The 17,665-nt window shown below is 46.9% G+C and overlaps 1 protein-coding gene across 10 annotated transcripts; it reads right to left on the reverse strand.

Moving 5' to 3' along the window:
• Positions 1-1,155: 1,155 nt before the first annotated feature.
• On the reverse strand, positions 1,156-15,890 carry MMD2 (monocyte to macrophage differentiation associated 2). 10 transcript variants are annotated; one of them, XM_087941987.1, is made up of 10 exons: positions 15,611-15,890; positions 14,292-14,546; positions 13,655-13,849; positions 8,800-8,928; positions 7,893-8,053; positions 7,200-7,274; positions 6,211-6,312; positions 5,062-5,131; positions 3,442-3,641; positions 1,156-3,340 (listed from the first exon to the last, which is right to left on the reverse strand). In XM_087941987.1, the coding sequence occupies exons 4-10, from the start codon at positions 8,875-8,877 to the stop codon at positions 3,217-3,219; spliced, it is 810 nt and encodes a 269-aa protein (XP_087798113.1). In that variant the 5' UTR covers positions 8,878-8,928; positions 13,655-13,849; positions 14,292-14,546; positions 15,611-15,890; the 3' UTR covers positions 1,156-3,216. The 10 variants fall into 10 exon arrangements, 8 of the variants coding, with proteins under 8 accessions (XP_087798113.1, XP_087798115.1, XP_087798114.1 ...); XR_015745172.1 differs by lacking the exons at positions 13,655-13,849; positions 14,292-14,546 and having other exon boundaries at positions 1,156-2,482; positions 2,551-3,340; positions 8,800-8,881; XR_015745171.1 differs by lacking the exons at positions 13,655-13,849; positions 14,292-14,546 and having other exon boundaries at positions 1,156-2,427; positions 2,513-3,340; positions 8,800-8,881.
• Between the last annotated feature and the right edge of the window lie 1,775 nt (positions 15,891-17,665).

Consider the following 17,665-nt stretch of genomic DNA (forward strand, 5'->3'; position numbering starts at 1 on the left):
GTTTGTCAAACCGATAGTTGAACCAATCGGCTGGCCCCGCCCACCCATCCTCACCCCTCCCAGAAGTCCCCACATGGCCCATTTTGGATGCAGGTAAGGGTAGGGCCTGCATAGAGGCTCTGGGAGGGAGAAAAATGGGCCGAACCACAAGTTCTGGAAGTCCAGAAATGGGTATCAGAGCCAGGTTTAGCACAAAACTGCAAACCAATGCATAAGAAGAATTAAAATCAGGCTGTTTGGCTAAATTCTAGAGCAAATTTGTATGAAATTGAGGCCATGATTTGAATTAAATACTTTAATTGTAGTAGCAATTTTTTAATACAATGTGAGTCCTTTGGTGGAGATAAGAGAATAAACTGGGATTTTGTTGTTGTTGTTGAACAGGGTTTGTTTTTTTTAAAGGAAAGAATAGAAGGCAAGGAAAATCTAAGGAGTGTCCAATCTTGGCAACTTTAAGACCTGTGGACTTCAACTCCCAGAATTCCCCAACCAGCCAACATGGGGAATTCTGGGAGTTGAAGCCCACAGGTCTTCAAGTTTCCAGAATTGGACACCTCTTGTCTAGACATGAAATATTGTGTCATCCTACTGGCTTTCAAATGTGCTTTAGTCAAGGGAAGTGTGACCTTGAAAAACCACAGGAAGTCACCAGAAGTAGACATGATGAAGAGAGAGACACCTTAGTCTTCTCATGAATGGGAAAGCTATCAACCATGGGTGTCCAACCTTGGCATCATTAAGACTTGTGGACTTCAACTCCTAGAATTCCTCAGCCAGCTCTTTTTTTCACTTTGCTGAAATCAAGATATATTACACTTACTGCATACCCACCATCTATTAAGAATGTTACCCTACATGGCTGGCTAGGGAATTCTGGGAATTGTAGTCCACAAGTCTCAACATTTTAGAAGTTGAAGTCCACAAGTCTTTAAGTTTCCAGGGTTGGTCACCTCTTGTCTAGAAAAGAAATATTGTCTCATGCTTCTGGCCTTCAAACATGCTTTAGTTAAGGGATATGCGAGTTTGGCAAACTTCAAGACTTGTGGACTTCTCCAGCCAGTCATCAGTATATGAATAATGGCTTCCCCCTTTTTTAAAAAAAAAACCCTCATTAAAAATGTTCCCATTTTCAGTAATAATAAATACAGACCCAAAGAAGTTATTATTTTTATTATTTAAACCTTATTCCACAAGAAACCCTCTTCGCTAACGTGGTTTTTATTACCGCTGGCCTTAAATAATACTGTGTGTTAAATATAAAATACTTATGTTTAAATAAGAGACTAGTGGTTTAAAATACAGGACTTATTCAAAAATTCACCGACATTCTTTTAAAGTTACAAAGTCATGAAAAGTTAGTACAAAATGCTCGGGCGATCGGTGTCACCCATTCGCTCCCCTGATTATAGAGTACAAAACAGTCACAAACAGAAAAATGGAATCAGAATTAGTCACAAACAGAGATTTCAAGGAATCCAAGTTGATTTGGTTGAAGGGTCCATAATGGAATTCACAGCAAAGGCAAGAACAGTTGGCTGGCGTCCTTGAAGCTGGGAAGCTAAGCAGGGTCGGGCCTGGTTAATATTTGGATGGGATTCTGATGGAGAATCCCAGTGCTGTAGGCTAGAGTGGAAACTGAAAACCTTAGGCTGGAAGAGGGCGGTGCAAATTACTTCCAACATGCTGTCAAGAAAACCACAGGAGGTCACCAGAAGTAGACTTGACATGAATGGAGAGAGACACCTTAGTCTTCTCATGAATGGGAAAGCTATCAACCATGAGTGTCCAACCTTGGCAATGTTAAGACTTGTGGACTTCAACTCCTAGAATTCCTCAGCCAGCCAAAAACTTCTGGGAATTGAAGTCCACAAGTCTTAACATTCTGGAAGTTGGAAGTCCACAGGTCTTAAAGTCTTAAAGTTCTCAAGGTTGGACCACCCCTGCTATAAATGATAGACCTAGATTGTCAACTCATTCTCCTTGGGAAGAAGACTTAAATCATAACCGCCTGTGATTCAGGTATCAGCAGTAACTCTTAGGGAGCCGAAATTATACCAAGCGGGCTTAAAGGAAGGACCAACTGCCTTAGAGAACTCTTAAGCTTGTGACAATACCAAAGATCTACTCTATCCATGAAACACCATGAGGTAGTCAGAATCCTAAGGTGGGTCCATACCCTGGACTGTTGCAGAATATTGGGTGAGTGGGCTGATTGGTTTGGCCTTCTCCCAGCTAGTAAATATCGACAGAGAGAGAAGTGCAGACCCTACTCAATGCTGACACTGTTAGTTGGGATTTGTGAGGAGGTTTTACACAGAGGGAAATAGGGAAAAGAGGACATAAGGCAATAGGGTCTCATCTACCATCTTATCTTGAAGGAATGCCTTCCACCAACTCCTCCTCAAGGAACATGGTCCCTTCCACCATCTCCTCCTGAAGTCCATTCCACAGTCTGAAGGAAGGTAGTTCCTTCCACCATTCCCTCCTGAAGGAATATGGTCCCTTGCACCACCTCATTCTAAAGGAACATGATCCCATCTATCTTCTCACCGTATCTCTTCAGGACGACATGGTCAAAGCAGTGGTGGGATTCAAATTTTTTTTACTACTGGTCCTGTGGGCGTGGCAAGGCTTGGTGGGTGTGGCTTGGTGGGCATGGCAGGGGAAGGATAGTGTAAAATCTCCATTCCCACCCCACTCCAAAGGGAAGGTTACCACCAGTTCTCCAAACTACTCCAAATTTCCGCGACTGGTTCTCCAGAACTGGTCAGAACCTGCTGAATACCACCTCCGGGTCGAAGGGCTTCAAAATCAGTTGGATGTCAAGATTTTAAAGTTATATACAGATTACCTTACATGGTTACCACCGTCTTAATCATCAAGAGACCTCACAGGAGTTACTTCAGACAGCAAAGCCATGACAGTTCTACCTCTACAATCTTCTTGGAATGGCTTAGAGAGGATCAACTAACTGCATCATAAGAGGTAGAGTAGAAGGCCAACAGAGGACTTGTTCTTGTGGTAGGAGAGAGAATGGAAACACAACCATTGAACCCACGGACCCTTAAAAGTCTCTCCGGCCAATCTCTTGAGACATTTCTTACTTCTCAGTTGGCTTCTTGGGCTCTTGAGTTGTAGCAGATGTTTCCAGTGTAGTTGCTTCCTAACTGTCCTTTTCACTAAGACCCATCCATTGTTGCTTTCACATCAGAACTTTCATCCAAGAATAATAATAATAATAATAATATGTGTTGTCACAGTTCTTTTGTAGTTCCACCTCCAAAGTTCTGGGCCTGGCCAAGAAGTCCAGTCTAAAAGCCACCATCTCACCTTGGATGTCCTGAAGAACATGGAGGAGGAGAAGGACCAACCTTCCAGAAGATACCAAAGAGGGAAGGAAGGACCTCCTCCCTTTGGACTTGGGATCCTTAAGGCAACTACCTGGAGATGTGAGATTGGAGACCATCTGGCCGATAGAGGTACCTCCAAATAGCATAGTAATGAGTGCCAGCTCCGAATGCCACAAAGAGATGCCAGATGGCATGGGCGAAGGGGATGCGTCCATCACTCTTGAAGAAGACCGTACCGAAGCAGTAGAAGATGCCACCAGCTACCAGTTCCACCAGACCATCCGTGTTGGGCTGCAACAACCAAGAGAAGCAGAGCAGGAAGTCAGTGGAGTGGGAGAAGAAGGCCGAGAATCTGTGAAAGTCAAGTATAGATACTCCTCGACTTATGACCACAAGGGAGTCAAAACGTCCATGGCTAAGCAAGGCCATTGTTGTGTGTCCCGTTTATGATCTTTTGGGGGGCACCGTTATTAAACGAATCACTGCAGTTCTTCAGGGAGTCCTAAGGTTCTTCAGCAAATCTGGCTTCCCATTGAGTTGGCTCGTTGGAAGCCAGATGGCAAGGTCAGATAATGGTGATCACATGACCCCAGGATGCTACAACTGTCATAAGTCCATGCCAGTTGCAAGCACTTGCATTTTGATCACGTGACCAAGGATAACTGGACATTGGGGGCCAAGTTGGAGGAATTAAAGGGACTTTGCCTACTTTGGGGACTTTGTTGCTTTTGTGCCGCGCCCCTTTGATGTCATCACAAGCTGGGACGGATGGTGATTGGGGCATGTGATGTGAGGATGGGTGCAGGGGGTGGATTTGTAGTTTTTACTTATTGCAAGAAAGCCCAGAACTTTCAGATTCGGGATTCTCCAGTTGTACCAGTTTACTATCCAAATAAAAACAGAACTTTTGGGAAGATACCTGTCTTGGAGTTATTGGTTGGAGTGGAAGTTTTCTGGAACGCTGACGCCTTTCTTGCCTGAGGCTGTTAAGGGAGTCACCGCAGTTGATAAATTAGTAACCTGGTTGTTAAGCGGATCCGGCTTCCCCTGTGGACTTGGCTGGTTAGAAGGTCGCCAAAGGGAACCATGTGATCCCAGGATGTGGCAACCGCCATAAATACGAACCAGGTGCCAAGCGTATGAATTTTGATCATGTGACCAGGGATGTCAGTATATTCACGACCTGGAATAGAGCTTGGTAACCAGGTCAGCCAATGAATAGGCATAGCAACTAAGTCAGCCAATGAGGACAGTTTGGAAACTGAAACTAGAAGTAGCCTAGACATGGCTCTATGCTAAGCTCTGCAACTCGGCAGCTATGTTGAGCTCTGAGTCTGTCTGTTGAGGATGAAACTGACTTGCTTGCTTGCTGAAGGCTGGAGCTCTGCTCTGAACTTGCAACATGTTTCTGTTTGAGTTTGCTCCATGTGGGAGGAATCTACAACCGGTTTGTAAAATCTTATTATATTTATCAAGATGTCAAATGAAACTTCAGCCATCTGTGTTTATTTTTCTGGCGCTCAACTATCACTGCAAAACTCTCAGTAATGGGGATGTGGCAAAGGTCGTAACTGTGAAAAACGGCCACAAAGTCGCTTTTTTCCCCCCACTGCAGTTGTTAACCTGGAACGGCCACTAAACGAGCGGTTTTAAGTCGAGGACTATCTGCGTGGAGATTGCCACGTTCTGCATTTCCATGTGTGTCACTTACCATGGAGAGAATGACCAGGGCGGGGAAAAAACCCATTACCAGGTAACAAAGCAGCTCCACCACCTTGTACCTGGGGATCAAAAAAGCCAACCTGAGTTTGAGAAACCTTGATGTGGTTTGCAACTCAATCTAAGCCATGATCAGCTTCCCTCCCCCACCTCCCATTGCTGAATTAACCCCAGTTTGTTCTGGGCTCACCTCACCTGGGAAGTTTCTAAAACAACAGGGGTTGGGAATACAGCATCAATTTATGACTGGGATTTATCTTCTTTTAATGACTCCCTTATCCCTTGTGGAGTGGAGAATGGGCAATTGAATGGAGCTAGCACAGTGTTTCAGTGGCCGGACGCCCTTCCTGTTGCCAATGCGGAGTTTTGTTCAGCAAATATATTCTCACTGTGCCCAGAAATATCTTCCTCAACCTAGAATCGAACTCACCATCCCCTGATTGGGAGGGAGAGAGTTCTACATCTAGGCCAACGCACCATTCCTAATGTAGGACTGGAATTGAGTCCCGGCAATTACAGTCCTGAGTCACGACGGTCGTAAAGTGGACTCCCGGGTGACCAACCCAATTTTACGACTGGGCATAGAGGGGCAGCCGCTGGAACCCAAGTTGTAAGTAGCTTTTTGGGGAGGGGGGGTGGCCATCATAACTTTGAATAGCTGCTAAGCAACCAGTCATAAGTCAAGGACTACCGTTTAATAAGACACACTGCTCCTTCAGTGCCATGAATTCATGCAGCTACGTACCATGTTTCCCCCTGAAAATAAGACCTACCCTGAAAACAAGCCCTAGGGCTTTTTTTTCGAGCCCCAAAGAAAATAAGACCAGGTCTTATTTTCGAGGAAAACACGGTGGGAGGTGCAGCTATTTGAGAAAACTCGTTTCTTCTGTCCGGACAGCCTGGGCCCATGAGTTATGGGGCAGGTTTTCCTTCTTTTCACGATCTTCCGACCCTGTTCCTAACTTTGTTCAGTCAATAAGCCACGATAAATAAGCCACGTTTAAAAAAATGACACAAGGAAGCCCGTGATATCTTTCCTATCCACAAGAGGGCGGTATGGACCCACGAAAGCCTGAGCTCCCTTTCCCAGCCAAAGCATGAATTTTTCCCTCCAAGGATTCGCTCGCTCGCTCGCTCTCACCGTTCATGGAAGAAGAAGACGTAGAGCGTCCCACCCGAGGCCATGATCCAGATGATCCAGCGCATGTGGGAGGCCCAAGGACCCAGCTCCCGCAGGTTCAGCCTGGCAGCGCAACGGGGACATACAAGTCACGGAAAGAAGCCACCGGCTAGCAAGGCAGGCAAGCCGGCCGGCTACCGAGATGGCTTGAAACCTCCATGGTGCAATTGCACAAAGGACGTTTGTCACCTCTTTGGTGGCATTTGGGGTTCAAGAGCCACCTTGGCCCCTCCCTCCCCAGGGCACCATAAGCCTGTTCAATCTAGATTTGACGGTACCCAAGTCTCGTCCCCAGCCGGTGGCTTTAGATGGTTCCACCTACTACTTGAAAGACTATGAGGACATGGCAAAACTAGGTTCTCCCCCTCTCCCTCACCTCCCTCCCTCCCTTTGTCTCCCTCCCTCTCTCTCCCTTTCCCTCACCCCCTTCCTCCCTCCCTCCCTCTCTCCCTCTCCCTCACCTCCCTCCCTCTCTCTCCCCTTTCCCTCTCCCTCACCTCCTTCCTCCCTCCCTCTCTCCCTCCTTCTCCTTCTCTCCCCTTTCCCTCTCCCTCACCTCCCTCCCTCCCTCCCTCTTTCTCCCTTTCCCTCTAACTCTCTCACCTCCTCCCTCCCTCCCTCTCCGCTTTTCCTCTCACTCTCCTCCTCCCTCCCTCCTTCTCCCTTCCTCTCCCTCTCTCCCCCTACCCAATCCCTCACCTCCCTCCCTCCCTCTCACACAGATACACCGAGGCACTCAGACCAATAGAACCATTCAGATCAGGGGCCTCCAACCTTGGCCACTGGAAGATTTGCGGGTTTCGACCCCCAGAATTCCTCAGCCGGCCATGGCTATGAGTTGAAGTCCACAAGTCTTCCGGTGGACAAGGTTGGAGACCCCTGATTTAGAGGAAGAATAGCCCTTGGACAGTGGCCCTCAGGGGAACGTCAGGCAGTTTGTGAGAACTCACCAAGGAGCGTAGGAAGCTGCGATGAAGAAGTAAATCACCATCCTGTCGAACATGTGGAGGCAGTGCTCCACAGTCCTGCGGAATAGGCAGAGGGAGAAAAAGTGTGTGTGTGTGTGTGTTGCGTTTCATCTCCTTTGGGGGAGGGGCGAGGTTTGGGGGAGGCAAGAGGCTCAGAACAGACCCTTCCCAATTCCTCAGGGTGTAAAGGAGACAGATCTAAACCGGGTGGATCAAGCATCTGACTGGCTTCCTGGTCAGCGTTCCCACTAACCAACTCCAAACTGATAAAGTCCGAGACAGACATTTCCTCAAAGTTCCGTTTTATGAGAGTGGTCATATTAGCACATCTGGGAAAACCCGAATCGGGGAGTTTTCCCTTCCCCAAAGAGAGAATCAAAGATCCACCCCCTGCATCCATCAGTCCAGCACATGGTCCAATCAAACATCGTCCCAACTGAAACCATTCCTCCAGTCCCTCCCCTCCAGGTGCAGGGCAACTTGTCCTTGACTCTCTGAGAAAGGAATGCGGTTGTGTCTATCCTTCTACCTCACTATGAAATCCTCCCTCCCAAATCCCCAGGCATTGAATGTGGCAGCCTTGAAGCTTCCAAGTAAAAAATGGCTCCTGGGGGTGACACTTCCTCTGACAATAGAGCTTCCCTTGTTCCTTTGTGAGGGTGGTAGGAGAATTACCTTAAGTGCCTTTTCTTCCAAGAGATGGTGTGGAACGTGGTGGAGACAATGAAGAGTCCCGACAGGCCGAAGCCATAGATCCAGGCAGAAATGGCTTCCCACTGATTGTCCGAGAGGATGTAGAGAACTGAACTGCCAAGGATGCTTGGAACAATCCAGAACTGGAAGAGAAATGGAAAGTAGGAGAGAGGTGGAACATTCGGAGTAGGAGGTTGGACATCGTGGATTTGGGCGTTGGACATCTGACTTGAGCACTGGACAGCTCACAAGGACACTGGACACACGACCAGGGCACTGTGCACAGCCAACTTCTTGTTCTTACAAAGGAGAATATTTGTAGCTCGGGGTTGAGCTGAGGGGTCCTTGGTGCTCTCTGAGCTTGGTTGGTTTCTTGCAGACGTTTCATGACCCAACTAGGGAACATCATCAGAACTAGAAGGGAGTGGGGTTTGTGGAGAGGAGGAGGGGGAGGGGAGGAGGGGGGAGGAGGAGGAGGAGGAGGAGGAGGAGGAGGAGGAGGAGGAGGAGGAGGAGGAGGAGAACAATTGTGGGGTCCTTGGTGCCCTCTGAACTTGGTTGGTTTCTTGCAGACATTTTATGACCCAACTAGGGAACATCATCAGAGCTAGAAGGGAGACAAACCCCACTCCCTTCTAGCACTGATGATGATTCCTAGTTGGGCCATGAAACATCCGCAAGAAAGCAACCAATCTCAGAGAGCATCAAGGACCCCTCAGTCCTCCTCCTCCTCCTCCTCTTCTCCCCCTTCTTAATTCTGCAGGTCCTACTCCCTTCTAACATGGATGACGTGCCCTAGGCGGGTAATGAAATGTCCAGAAGAAAACCACCAAGGGACCCTTGTCCCATCCCACCAGAATGTTCCCTGGAGAAGACCTGTACAACTCACCGCATGGGTGGCACAATTGGCTGCGTGTTCATACTCTGTGGGTTGGTACCTTCGGTTGGGTGGCACCCTGTGATTCATAAACCTTGAATGAGAGACAGAAGCAAGGAGAGTCCATCAGCTACCTACCATCTGCAATAGAAGAGACCTACTTGATGGAACTGTCTGGCAAAGTTTTAATCACAGGGCAGGCTTCAAAAATTAATACAATATATTGTATAAGAATTATATAATATATAATCATTAATATAATGATTTCATTTTGCAGGGATATACCTACAGAGATTTTTTTTCTTTATGTACATTGAGATCATATGCACCAAAGCCAAATTCCATCTGTGTCCAATCACACTTAGCCAATAACAAATTCTGTTCTGCTCTATTCCATTCCACTCCATTCTATTCTATTCTATTCTGTATTTCTATTCTATTCTGTTCTATTCTACTCTACTCTTACTCTACTCTGTTACTCTATTCTATTCTGTATTTCTATTCTCTGTTCTATTCTATTCTACTCTACTCTACTCTGTTATTCTATTCTATTCTATTCTATTCTATTCTATTCTATTCTATTCTATTCTATTCTATTCTATTCTATTCTGTATTTCTATTCTATTCTATTCTTTATTCCATTCCATATTTTCTATTTTATTCTATTCTATATTCCGTTCCATATTTTCTATTCTATTCTGTTTTTCTATTCTATTCTTTATTCATTCCATATTTTCTACTCTACTCTACTCTACTCTATTTTATTCTACTCTTACTCTGTTAGTCTATTCTATTATATATTTTCTTTCTCTCTCTTTTAAAGGATGGATGAATTGGTCTCTTGGAAGATCTTGAAAATCCCCCAGGCCTAGCAACTTTCTCATGGAATTCTCCCTCCAGCCGAGGCAAGAGGCAGAAAGAGCCGATGAATTTACGCTCCAGTGAAACTAAAAGTCCATTTATTAAACCCCCCCTCCGGTCTCCTCCTTTCCCCCCACCCTCCTCATGTCTCCATCCCAGTTTAACAAGGAGACCTTGGGCTGGATTTGAGGTTGGATTTCAATTCTTCACCAGGCACAATTCTCTTGCATAATACACAAGGCAGCATTATTCCCCGGGATGGGTTGCCGGGCAACTACCACCCCGCCCTCTCCTCAATTCCAGTGTTTTTCCCCCTCTTTGGGGGGGGAGGGCTTTTGTGCATGTCTTGCACTCAGAGCTTGCAAAGGGACGTCACAGTTTCCAGAGAAACACACACAGGAACAATTTCAGTCTAGTCTCAAAGGCAGAGATCTCCAACCTTGGCTACTTTAAGACTTGTGGACTTCAACTCCCAGAATGCTGGCTGAGGAATTCTGGGAGTTGAAGTCCACAAAACTTAAAGTGACCAAGTTTGGGGACCCCTCCTCTAAGGGGAAGGCAGGTGAGTCCCGTAGGTGCACACAACACACCCAACCAGGAATCATGGTTTATGAGGGTCCTTGGTCCTCTCTCAGCTTTGTGGTTTCCTGCAGATGTTTCCTGACCCAACTAGGTAACATCATCAGTGCTAGAAGGGAGTGGGGTTTGCATGGATGATGTCACTTAGTTGGGTCATGAAATGTCTGCAAGAAAGCAACCAAGCTCCGAGAACACCAAGAATCCCACAGTCCTCTTCCTCCTCTCTCTTTCTCTTCCTCTTCCTTTCCACAAACTCTTCTCCCTTCTAGTACTGATGATGTTACCTAGTTGGGTAGTGAAACGTTTGCACGAAAACGAACTCAGAGAGCCTCAAGGATGTCAGAGTGTATTCATGAACTGGACTAGAATATGCTCTGAACCTGTAACATGCATGCTTCTGTTTCAGTTTGCTCCATGTTGGAGAAATCTACACCTGGTATTGTAAAATTTACTTAATATGTTTATAAAGATGTTAAATGAAGCATCAGCCCTCTGTGTTTACTTTTCCGGTGCTGAATTTACGCTGCAAAACTCTGAACAAAGGATTCCACCGTTCAACCCTGAGCTACAAATATTTTCTTCCATTGCTACCAAAGTTTACAAATCGTGGTGGCCAAGTCCGCATGAAAGGCTCAAGTGATTGATAGCAAAGGACAACCTGGAACGACCGTCTAACTTGAAACCCAATATTTCTGATAGATGAGGTCAGGACGTGTCTCCATGAAACATCCACCTTCTCCTTCCAGAAGAACCAAACTTTTCAAGGATGCCTATAGCAGCAAAAGATATCCGATCGCTCCTGAAGCAAGCAAACCCAATCCTAACTGGACTCAGCCTCCTTCGGAGGTTCTAAGATTCTAGGACTGCAAGATGGATTTACCTCCAATCCCACAACAACTGAATCCTTTGGATGGCGTTTTAGGTCAATAAAATCCCACGCCACTAGACTAACAAATAGTTTCTTTCCCTGGGCCATCTGAACCGCAAATAAACATGAAGTCGCTACCTTATTTAGGTAAATTTATTGTCATTGTACTCAGAAACCAGAGAACAACGAAATAAGGTGCGAAAAGATGGAAGAAAAGATGTGAAAGATGGAAGAAAAGATGTGAAATCTCAAAACCCCATTCAGACATATAATAACATATAACAGTACAATCCATCTCTTGTGCGTTATACTCGGCCTGAGCGTTACAGTCAGTGATGGATGTATATTTAGTGTATATTCGTAGATATTTTACTCTCAAATTGCAAATGGAGACGTGGGTACTCTGTTTTTCTTATCTTCATTTTTAAGTGCTTTGGTTTCATTGCCTGGCGAACAGTGGCTGGGGTGCATCCACCGTTTCGTTGTACTTGTACGATGACAATAAAATTCTTCTAATCTAATCTAAAACATTGCAAAGCCAACTCTCCCCTTCCCACCGGAGCATCCAAATTATATCACTTTGGTCCACATCTTCCTGGGATTCGCAGGTCATTTCTGGGTTTCTCACAGCCCCCTGTTGTAAGTTGGTCTTTTTGTTGGTGCCAAGTCTCGGGGCCGCCGAGAGATGGCAAGACCAACAGCTTTGTACTCTCTCCGTTTTCTGGAAACCCCACCGACAAAGGCTTGTTTGTCTTAGGAAATGAAAAGCAAGGCTGAAGCCCGTCACTCACACTTTCTCTTCCTCTTTCTCGTCCATTGTTAGCTGTGAGTCAAAAAGCAAGGCCGTCGACTGAATGCCAACCAGCCTGGCCATTTTTGTCTTCTGAACATTGAAATTCATCCGGGAACATACGGTCCCTTGGCAAAGCACTCCGTTTCTGCCTGAAAAAAAGCCGGCTTACGTCGACTGGATCCCAGGGTTTGAGAGAGAAAAAAGATTCTGTGTAGGCATCTGCTTAGACTTTTGAGCGTTTCAGGCCAAGCGCTAAACCATGATTTGAAACCATTCTTTGTTAGCGAAGCCCCTGGACACTCTCAGTTAAAGCCCCCCGTGGTGGTTTAGAGCAGTGGTTGCCAACCAGTGGGCTGGGGACTACTGGTGGTCCTCGAGAAAATTTTGGAGGTCCGCAGAGAAATGTTCCTCCCCCCCAAAGCAATTAATCCAGGCTGCGTGGGAACACAAAGTTGCGCCGCCCACATGGCCCATGGGAACACAAGGCTTGCATCGCTTGCATTGTGAACAACACGAGCTAGTGAGGGGAGGGGGAAAGGGGTAGAGGGGGGAAACTTGCCCCACTCGCCCCATGTACCTTGCCTGGCCACTGGGCTGCTTCTTTCCGCTTCTTTCTTCTTCTGCTTTTGGCTGCACGCAAGGAAAGCAGCAAAAGTCTTTCTTTCTCTCCCCCCAAACTCCGCCAGAAATGAGTCTTTGGGACCCTGCAAGGCTTCCTGCTCCAAGAGGCTGCACTCATTTCTGGTGGAGTTTGGGGGAGAGAAAGAAAGACTTCTGCTGCTTTCCTTGCATGAAGCCAAAAGTCTCTCCTCTCTCTCTCTCCCCCTGAGAACAGAGCTGGAGACAGTATCCTGTGATCCCAAATAAAGAACGATCGATCGGTAGGAAAACGGGGTGGGGGATTTTTCTGCAGACATTTTGGGGGATTTTACCAGGTACTCTGGTCCCCTCTGGATTTAAAATTATGAGTTTGGTGGTCCCTGAGGTCCAAAAGGTTGGCGGCCCCTGGTTTAGAGTGAAATGTGAAGCTAGTCAAAGCAGCTAAGCAGGGATCATTAAGGATAAATACACCCCAAAGATTAAATATTTGATTATACATATTATGTCCACAAGAATTACACTAGCACACGTTACAAAACCGAAGAAAAGCCAGCGCTGTCCAAAGACGCCTCCATGGTCATGTGGCCGGCATGACTAAACACCGAAGGCGCACGGAGGAACGCTGTTCCCTTCCCACCAAAGTGGTCCCTATTTTTCTACTTGCATTTTTAACATGCTTTCGAACTGCTAGGTTGGCAGAAGCTGGGACAAGTAATGGGAGCTCACTCCATGACGCAGCGCTAGGGATTCGAACCACTGAACTGCCGACCTTTCTGATCGACAAACTCAACCTCTTAGGCACCGAGCTACTGCATCCCTTAACTTGGAGAAATTCAAGTTCAAATCTACCTTGGGCACAATGTCACAGTGGTTGTGGGTCTTAGACAGGGCAGGTAATAAGGAATTCCAGAAGAAGAAGAAATTCCAACATTTCCCTGTTATAGGAAAAAAAATGTGTGTTTGGAAAAGAGAGATGAAGAATGGAAACAAAGAGCTCTTCTCCTTCTGACATTAGAGCGGAGAGAAGATAGACCATCTAGGAATGAAAGGTTGGACATCTGGGTGAGTGGATATTGATTGCATCTCATGTTTTTAAGTTGGAGAGCTCCCTCCCGTAGGATGGAGGTCAACGTCAGTAGAAGGACGGAGGTAGAAGGTTTGCTCACCCAACCTGCAGAAGGTGTCCATGGTACTCAAGGATGGAGGTATTGTTATGGAAGGATGGAAGTTGGTCCTCTTTGGCACGACGGGGAGACCATGGTTGTTGAAGAGGTCATGCCCGTGTTGGCTGTAGGATTGGTTCCAGGTCTGTTGATGGCAGTTGCCAAAGAGAGGGCTGCTCTTCAAGTCATGGTTGACCCCTGGGGGATCAGAAAGCCGGAGGAGATGAACTTTGGACTTCATCTAAGGGGAACTTCTGCTAATCTTGGATGTCACCATCCATGACTATGGACTACATGGACCTTCTCTGAAGATCACGATGAGGTATGAATTTTCAATCGGTGTAGGAGGAAGACTTCCCACAAAAATTGGTCCTGGAAGAACCCCAGCTCTACCATCTGGTAGGACTTTGCCAAAACCACCCACGTGGGTGTGCTTGTATCTTGCTTTGGAACAACCAGATGCCTTGCTATCTATCAGAAGATGTGAGTCCTAGCTTCCTGATGCCCATACGGAGCTCTGGGTTCTTGGATATTTTTTTTTTAAATGCAAATTCAGTGTGGGGGGTGGGTGTGTTGCTCACTCAGCTTGTTGAAAATGTCCCTTGGATGCTGGAAAAATAAGAGAGAAGGTTTTTCTCACCCAGCCTGTAGAAGCTGTTCGTTGCACGGTGGTGAAGGACGAAGACATTTCCACGGAAGGCTGGAATGCGGCTTCTTCTAGGGGCCTGTTCTCAGCTGGGACAGATTGGGAATCTAAAGAGATCCCACACTGGGAATCCAACCTCTTGCAGGTGTTTTGGCCTGCAGTTCTCATAATTTTTTGTTCCCGGCCATGCTGATAGGGCAATAAGAGAAGCTGGCAACCAACCCACCTCAAGAAGCTATAAGAAAAGGACTATGAAATATAAAAAAGGGGGAAGGGAAGGGAAGAGAATGCAGGGTAGTATATTAGGATAGGATAGGATAGGATAGGATAGGATAGGATAGGATAGGATCACACCTGGTTAACTTGGGATGGGAGACCACCAAGGAATCTTGGGGTTCTAGGTTGGACTGGGAAGTAAAAGGGGGAAAAATATAAAATCTCGGAAGGACCCTCTTAGAAAACCTGTTCCTTGTGGTTGCCAAGAAAACGGTACGAATTCCCTAGCAACCGAATCCCTCCCACAATCAAGTTTCCCCCCACCGTTTTTTTAAATAAAAGAGCATCATGTCAGAGCCTCTTACACAAGCCTTGCTTCGCCCCCATCCCACCCCAGCGCCTCATCTTCATCCTATAGGGTTGCTTTCCTTCTTTGGTTGGGGTCCGCGAAAGTCCTGCACGATCCCATTCAGGATTTATTCTGACGGGCCCATTTTCTCGATCGTGGGGAGAAAACGGAGATTGTTCCTCCCAAGTGAAGCCCACCCTTGCTCTCTAAAAATAATATAAAATAAAATAAAATAAAATAAAATAAAATAAAATAAAATAAAATAAAATAAAATAAAATAAAATAAAAAAATAAAATAAAAAAATTAAATTAAATTAAATTAAATTAAATTAAATTAAAATTAAATTAAAATAAAATAAAAAATAAAACAAAATTAAGTTAAATTAAATTAAATTAAAATAATAAAATAAAATAAAATAATAAAATAAAATAAAATAAAATAAAACAATAAAATAATAATAAAAAAATTAAATTAAATTAAAATAATAAAATAAAATAAAATAAAATAAAATAAAATTAAATTAAATTAAAATAATAAAATAAAATAAAATAATAAAATAAAATAATAAAATGAAATGAAATGAAATAAAATAAAATCAAATCCCTGCCTTTAGCCAAGAAACCCCTCGCCAGTAAACTCTCAAATAAGGCAACTTAAGAAGAAGCAGAAGAAAAGAGGGGAGGGGTCCCCCTCTCGCCTCCTCTTCCTCCTCCTTCGCCCCTCCCCCAAAAAAAAACTTTTCCTCACCTGGCGTAGCGCGTCTTCTGAAAATCCAGCAGCCTGGAGATAAACATGGCGAGATTCCCATCAGGTCGCCGCTTCGGAGCTGGGGCTGGGGGGCGAAAGGGAGGGACGGGGGGCCCTAGTCCCAGCCCCCTCCGGCACCCGGGTAGGAAAGCGCCTCCCCGCACCCAGCGGGCTCTCCCCGAAGGCGCCCATCGCCCATCGCCGCCCCGCAGCCGCGGAATGAATGGACGGACGGATGGATGGAGGGACCGACCTGGTGGGTCAGGCTGGGGAAGATCAGAAGACGGGGAGGGGAGTTGGGGGGGACGGCGGGGGGGGGAGGGAAGGGGTGTTAGTTAGCCCGGTAGGCAGGGAGGGGCATTCTTCCCCCCCCCCCCAGGCCCCCCTCTACCCGCCCCAGAGAAGGAACGGGGATGGAAGGCTAAGGGAGGAGGACAAGAAAGGAAATCCCTTCTTACTCCCTGTTGCATGGAAGGGAGGAGGAGGAGGAAGAGGAAGGAGGGGGAAACGGGGTGGGGGGGGGCTCCGTGTCAGAGGCAGGGGGGTCTTGCAACTCCGAGTCTCAAAGAGAGGGAGGGAGGCGAGGAAGAGACCTCGAGGAAGGAGGGAGGAAGGGGCGACGGGGTCTGGGGGGTGGGGAGGATTTGCGGGGCACCATAACTAGAGAGGAAGAGGAAGACGGCGGGTGAGGATTATGTCTGGGGAGGGGGAGGGAGAGAACAACCACTACAAATACCCCCAGCCCCTAAAAGCGTCGGAGAGGTCTCGCCTGAACGCCTGTTGAGTAAGCCGGCTTGAGTTCGGCTATAAATACCCATCGCCGCCGCGCTCGCTCCGGCGGATCAGATAGCAGGTTCCCAAATACAATTCAGTCCGCCAGGAGATAAAGGGGAGATTTGGGGGATGGGGGGGGCGGGGAGGGGAGGGGAAAGAGATTGAGGAGGGAGGGGAGGCGATTTGCCTTCTCCCTTCTTTTCATGGTGAGGACTGGATTCCTTTCCTGGGAATACAACTCTGGAGTTGGCTTCTGCTCTGTTTGGGGGGAATTAGCTTCTTACTTGGAAGGGCAGTCTGACCCCCCCCAATTGTGAGCCTGGGGGGGTGGGGTTGCAGGGGGGGGTCTGGGGAGACTTATAAGCTACAGTTGGTTGGGTTCCATCTGCCCTCCCTCTGTCCCTTTTCTCCTTCTATCCTTCCCTTCCCTCCATCCCTTCCTTCTGTTGGGCGGAGAAGGAAGCGAGGGATTGCTAGAGTGGCTGGGAAACTGTCACAGAATAGCAATGCTCTTGCTTAAGTGACCCGTCTCTCATTGGTTATGACCTTTTGAGGCACGGCTGTTAAAAGGCAGACGTTAAGTAAATCACACCACCGGTAAGCAAATCCGGCGTCCTCCACTTCCTCCGCTGCTTTCGGGGTGCCCCTGAGAAGATGGCAAATGGCGGTCGCACGACCTCGAGCATGGCCGGCTGGAGAATTCTGGGAGTTGAAGTCCACAAATCTTAAAGCTGCCAAGTTTGGGGAGCTCTGCCTTAAAGGCTCAACCTTTTACTTCATTTATTTATCAACCATCCATCATGTTTCGGAAGTGCCCATCTCCCTCCTCTTATCTCTGGGACTCCCACCAGGCCTCCAAGTCAAGAAGGCAGGATTGCAGTTCTGTCTTGCTTGCAAGCGCATCTTAATTGGCCAACACAAGGCCGGGCAGAGATGGAGATGGAGATGGCCAGAAGGACATTCTGAACATCTCAAGCTTGCGCAAACCGAGTTTCATCGCTGTTTGGCTTTCCGGGACTCCCAGTTTCCATCCCACAGCCAACTCTGTGGACAGACGGGATATCGATGTCATAAATAACCGTGAAGCACCAATGGTCCTCCTCTTTCTCCATTGCCAACAGGCTGTCCATCTGGCCCGTTGTCATGCCCTTGTTGGAGTCCGATTCTGAGGGGGAGACTGAGCAGTTGACAGGGAGTGGGAGTGGGGCTCTGGTGGCTGTGGAGGAAACTGGGGAAGGGCACAGTCCGGCTGGACATTCATAGGAAGACCCAGGGCCACCC

This window comes from Pseudonaja textilis, chromosome 14 (genome assembly GCF_049901715.1).
Source record: "Pseudonaja textilis isolate UNSWEBS1 chromosome 14, rPseTex1.2, whole genome shotgun sequence".
Classification (NCBI taxonomy): Eukaryota; Metazoa; Chordata; class Lepidosauria; order Squamata; family Elapidae; genus Pseudonaja; species Pseudonaja textilis.

Excerpts from the sequence above, each read along its gene's own strand:
- MMD2 (XM_087941985.1), bottom strand. The coding sequence starts at position 15,657 with ATGTTTATCTCCAGGCTGCTGGATTTTCAGAAGACGCGCTACGCCAG. Across the intron at positions 8,054-8,799 it reads CCAATTGTGCCACCCATGCG|TTCTGGATTGTTCCAAGCAT; the intron begins GTGAGTTGTACA and ends TTTCTCTTCCAG. Across the intron at positions 5,132-6,210 it reads GTCTTCTTCTTCCATGAACG|GTACAAGGTGGTGGAGCTGC; the intron begins GTGAGAGCGAGC and ends TTTGATCCCCAG.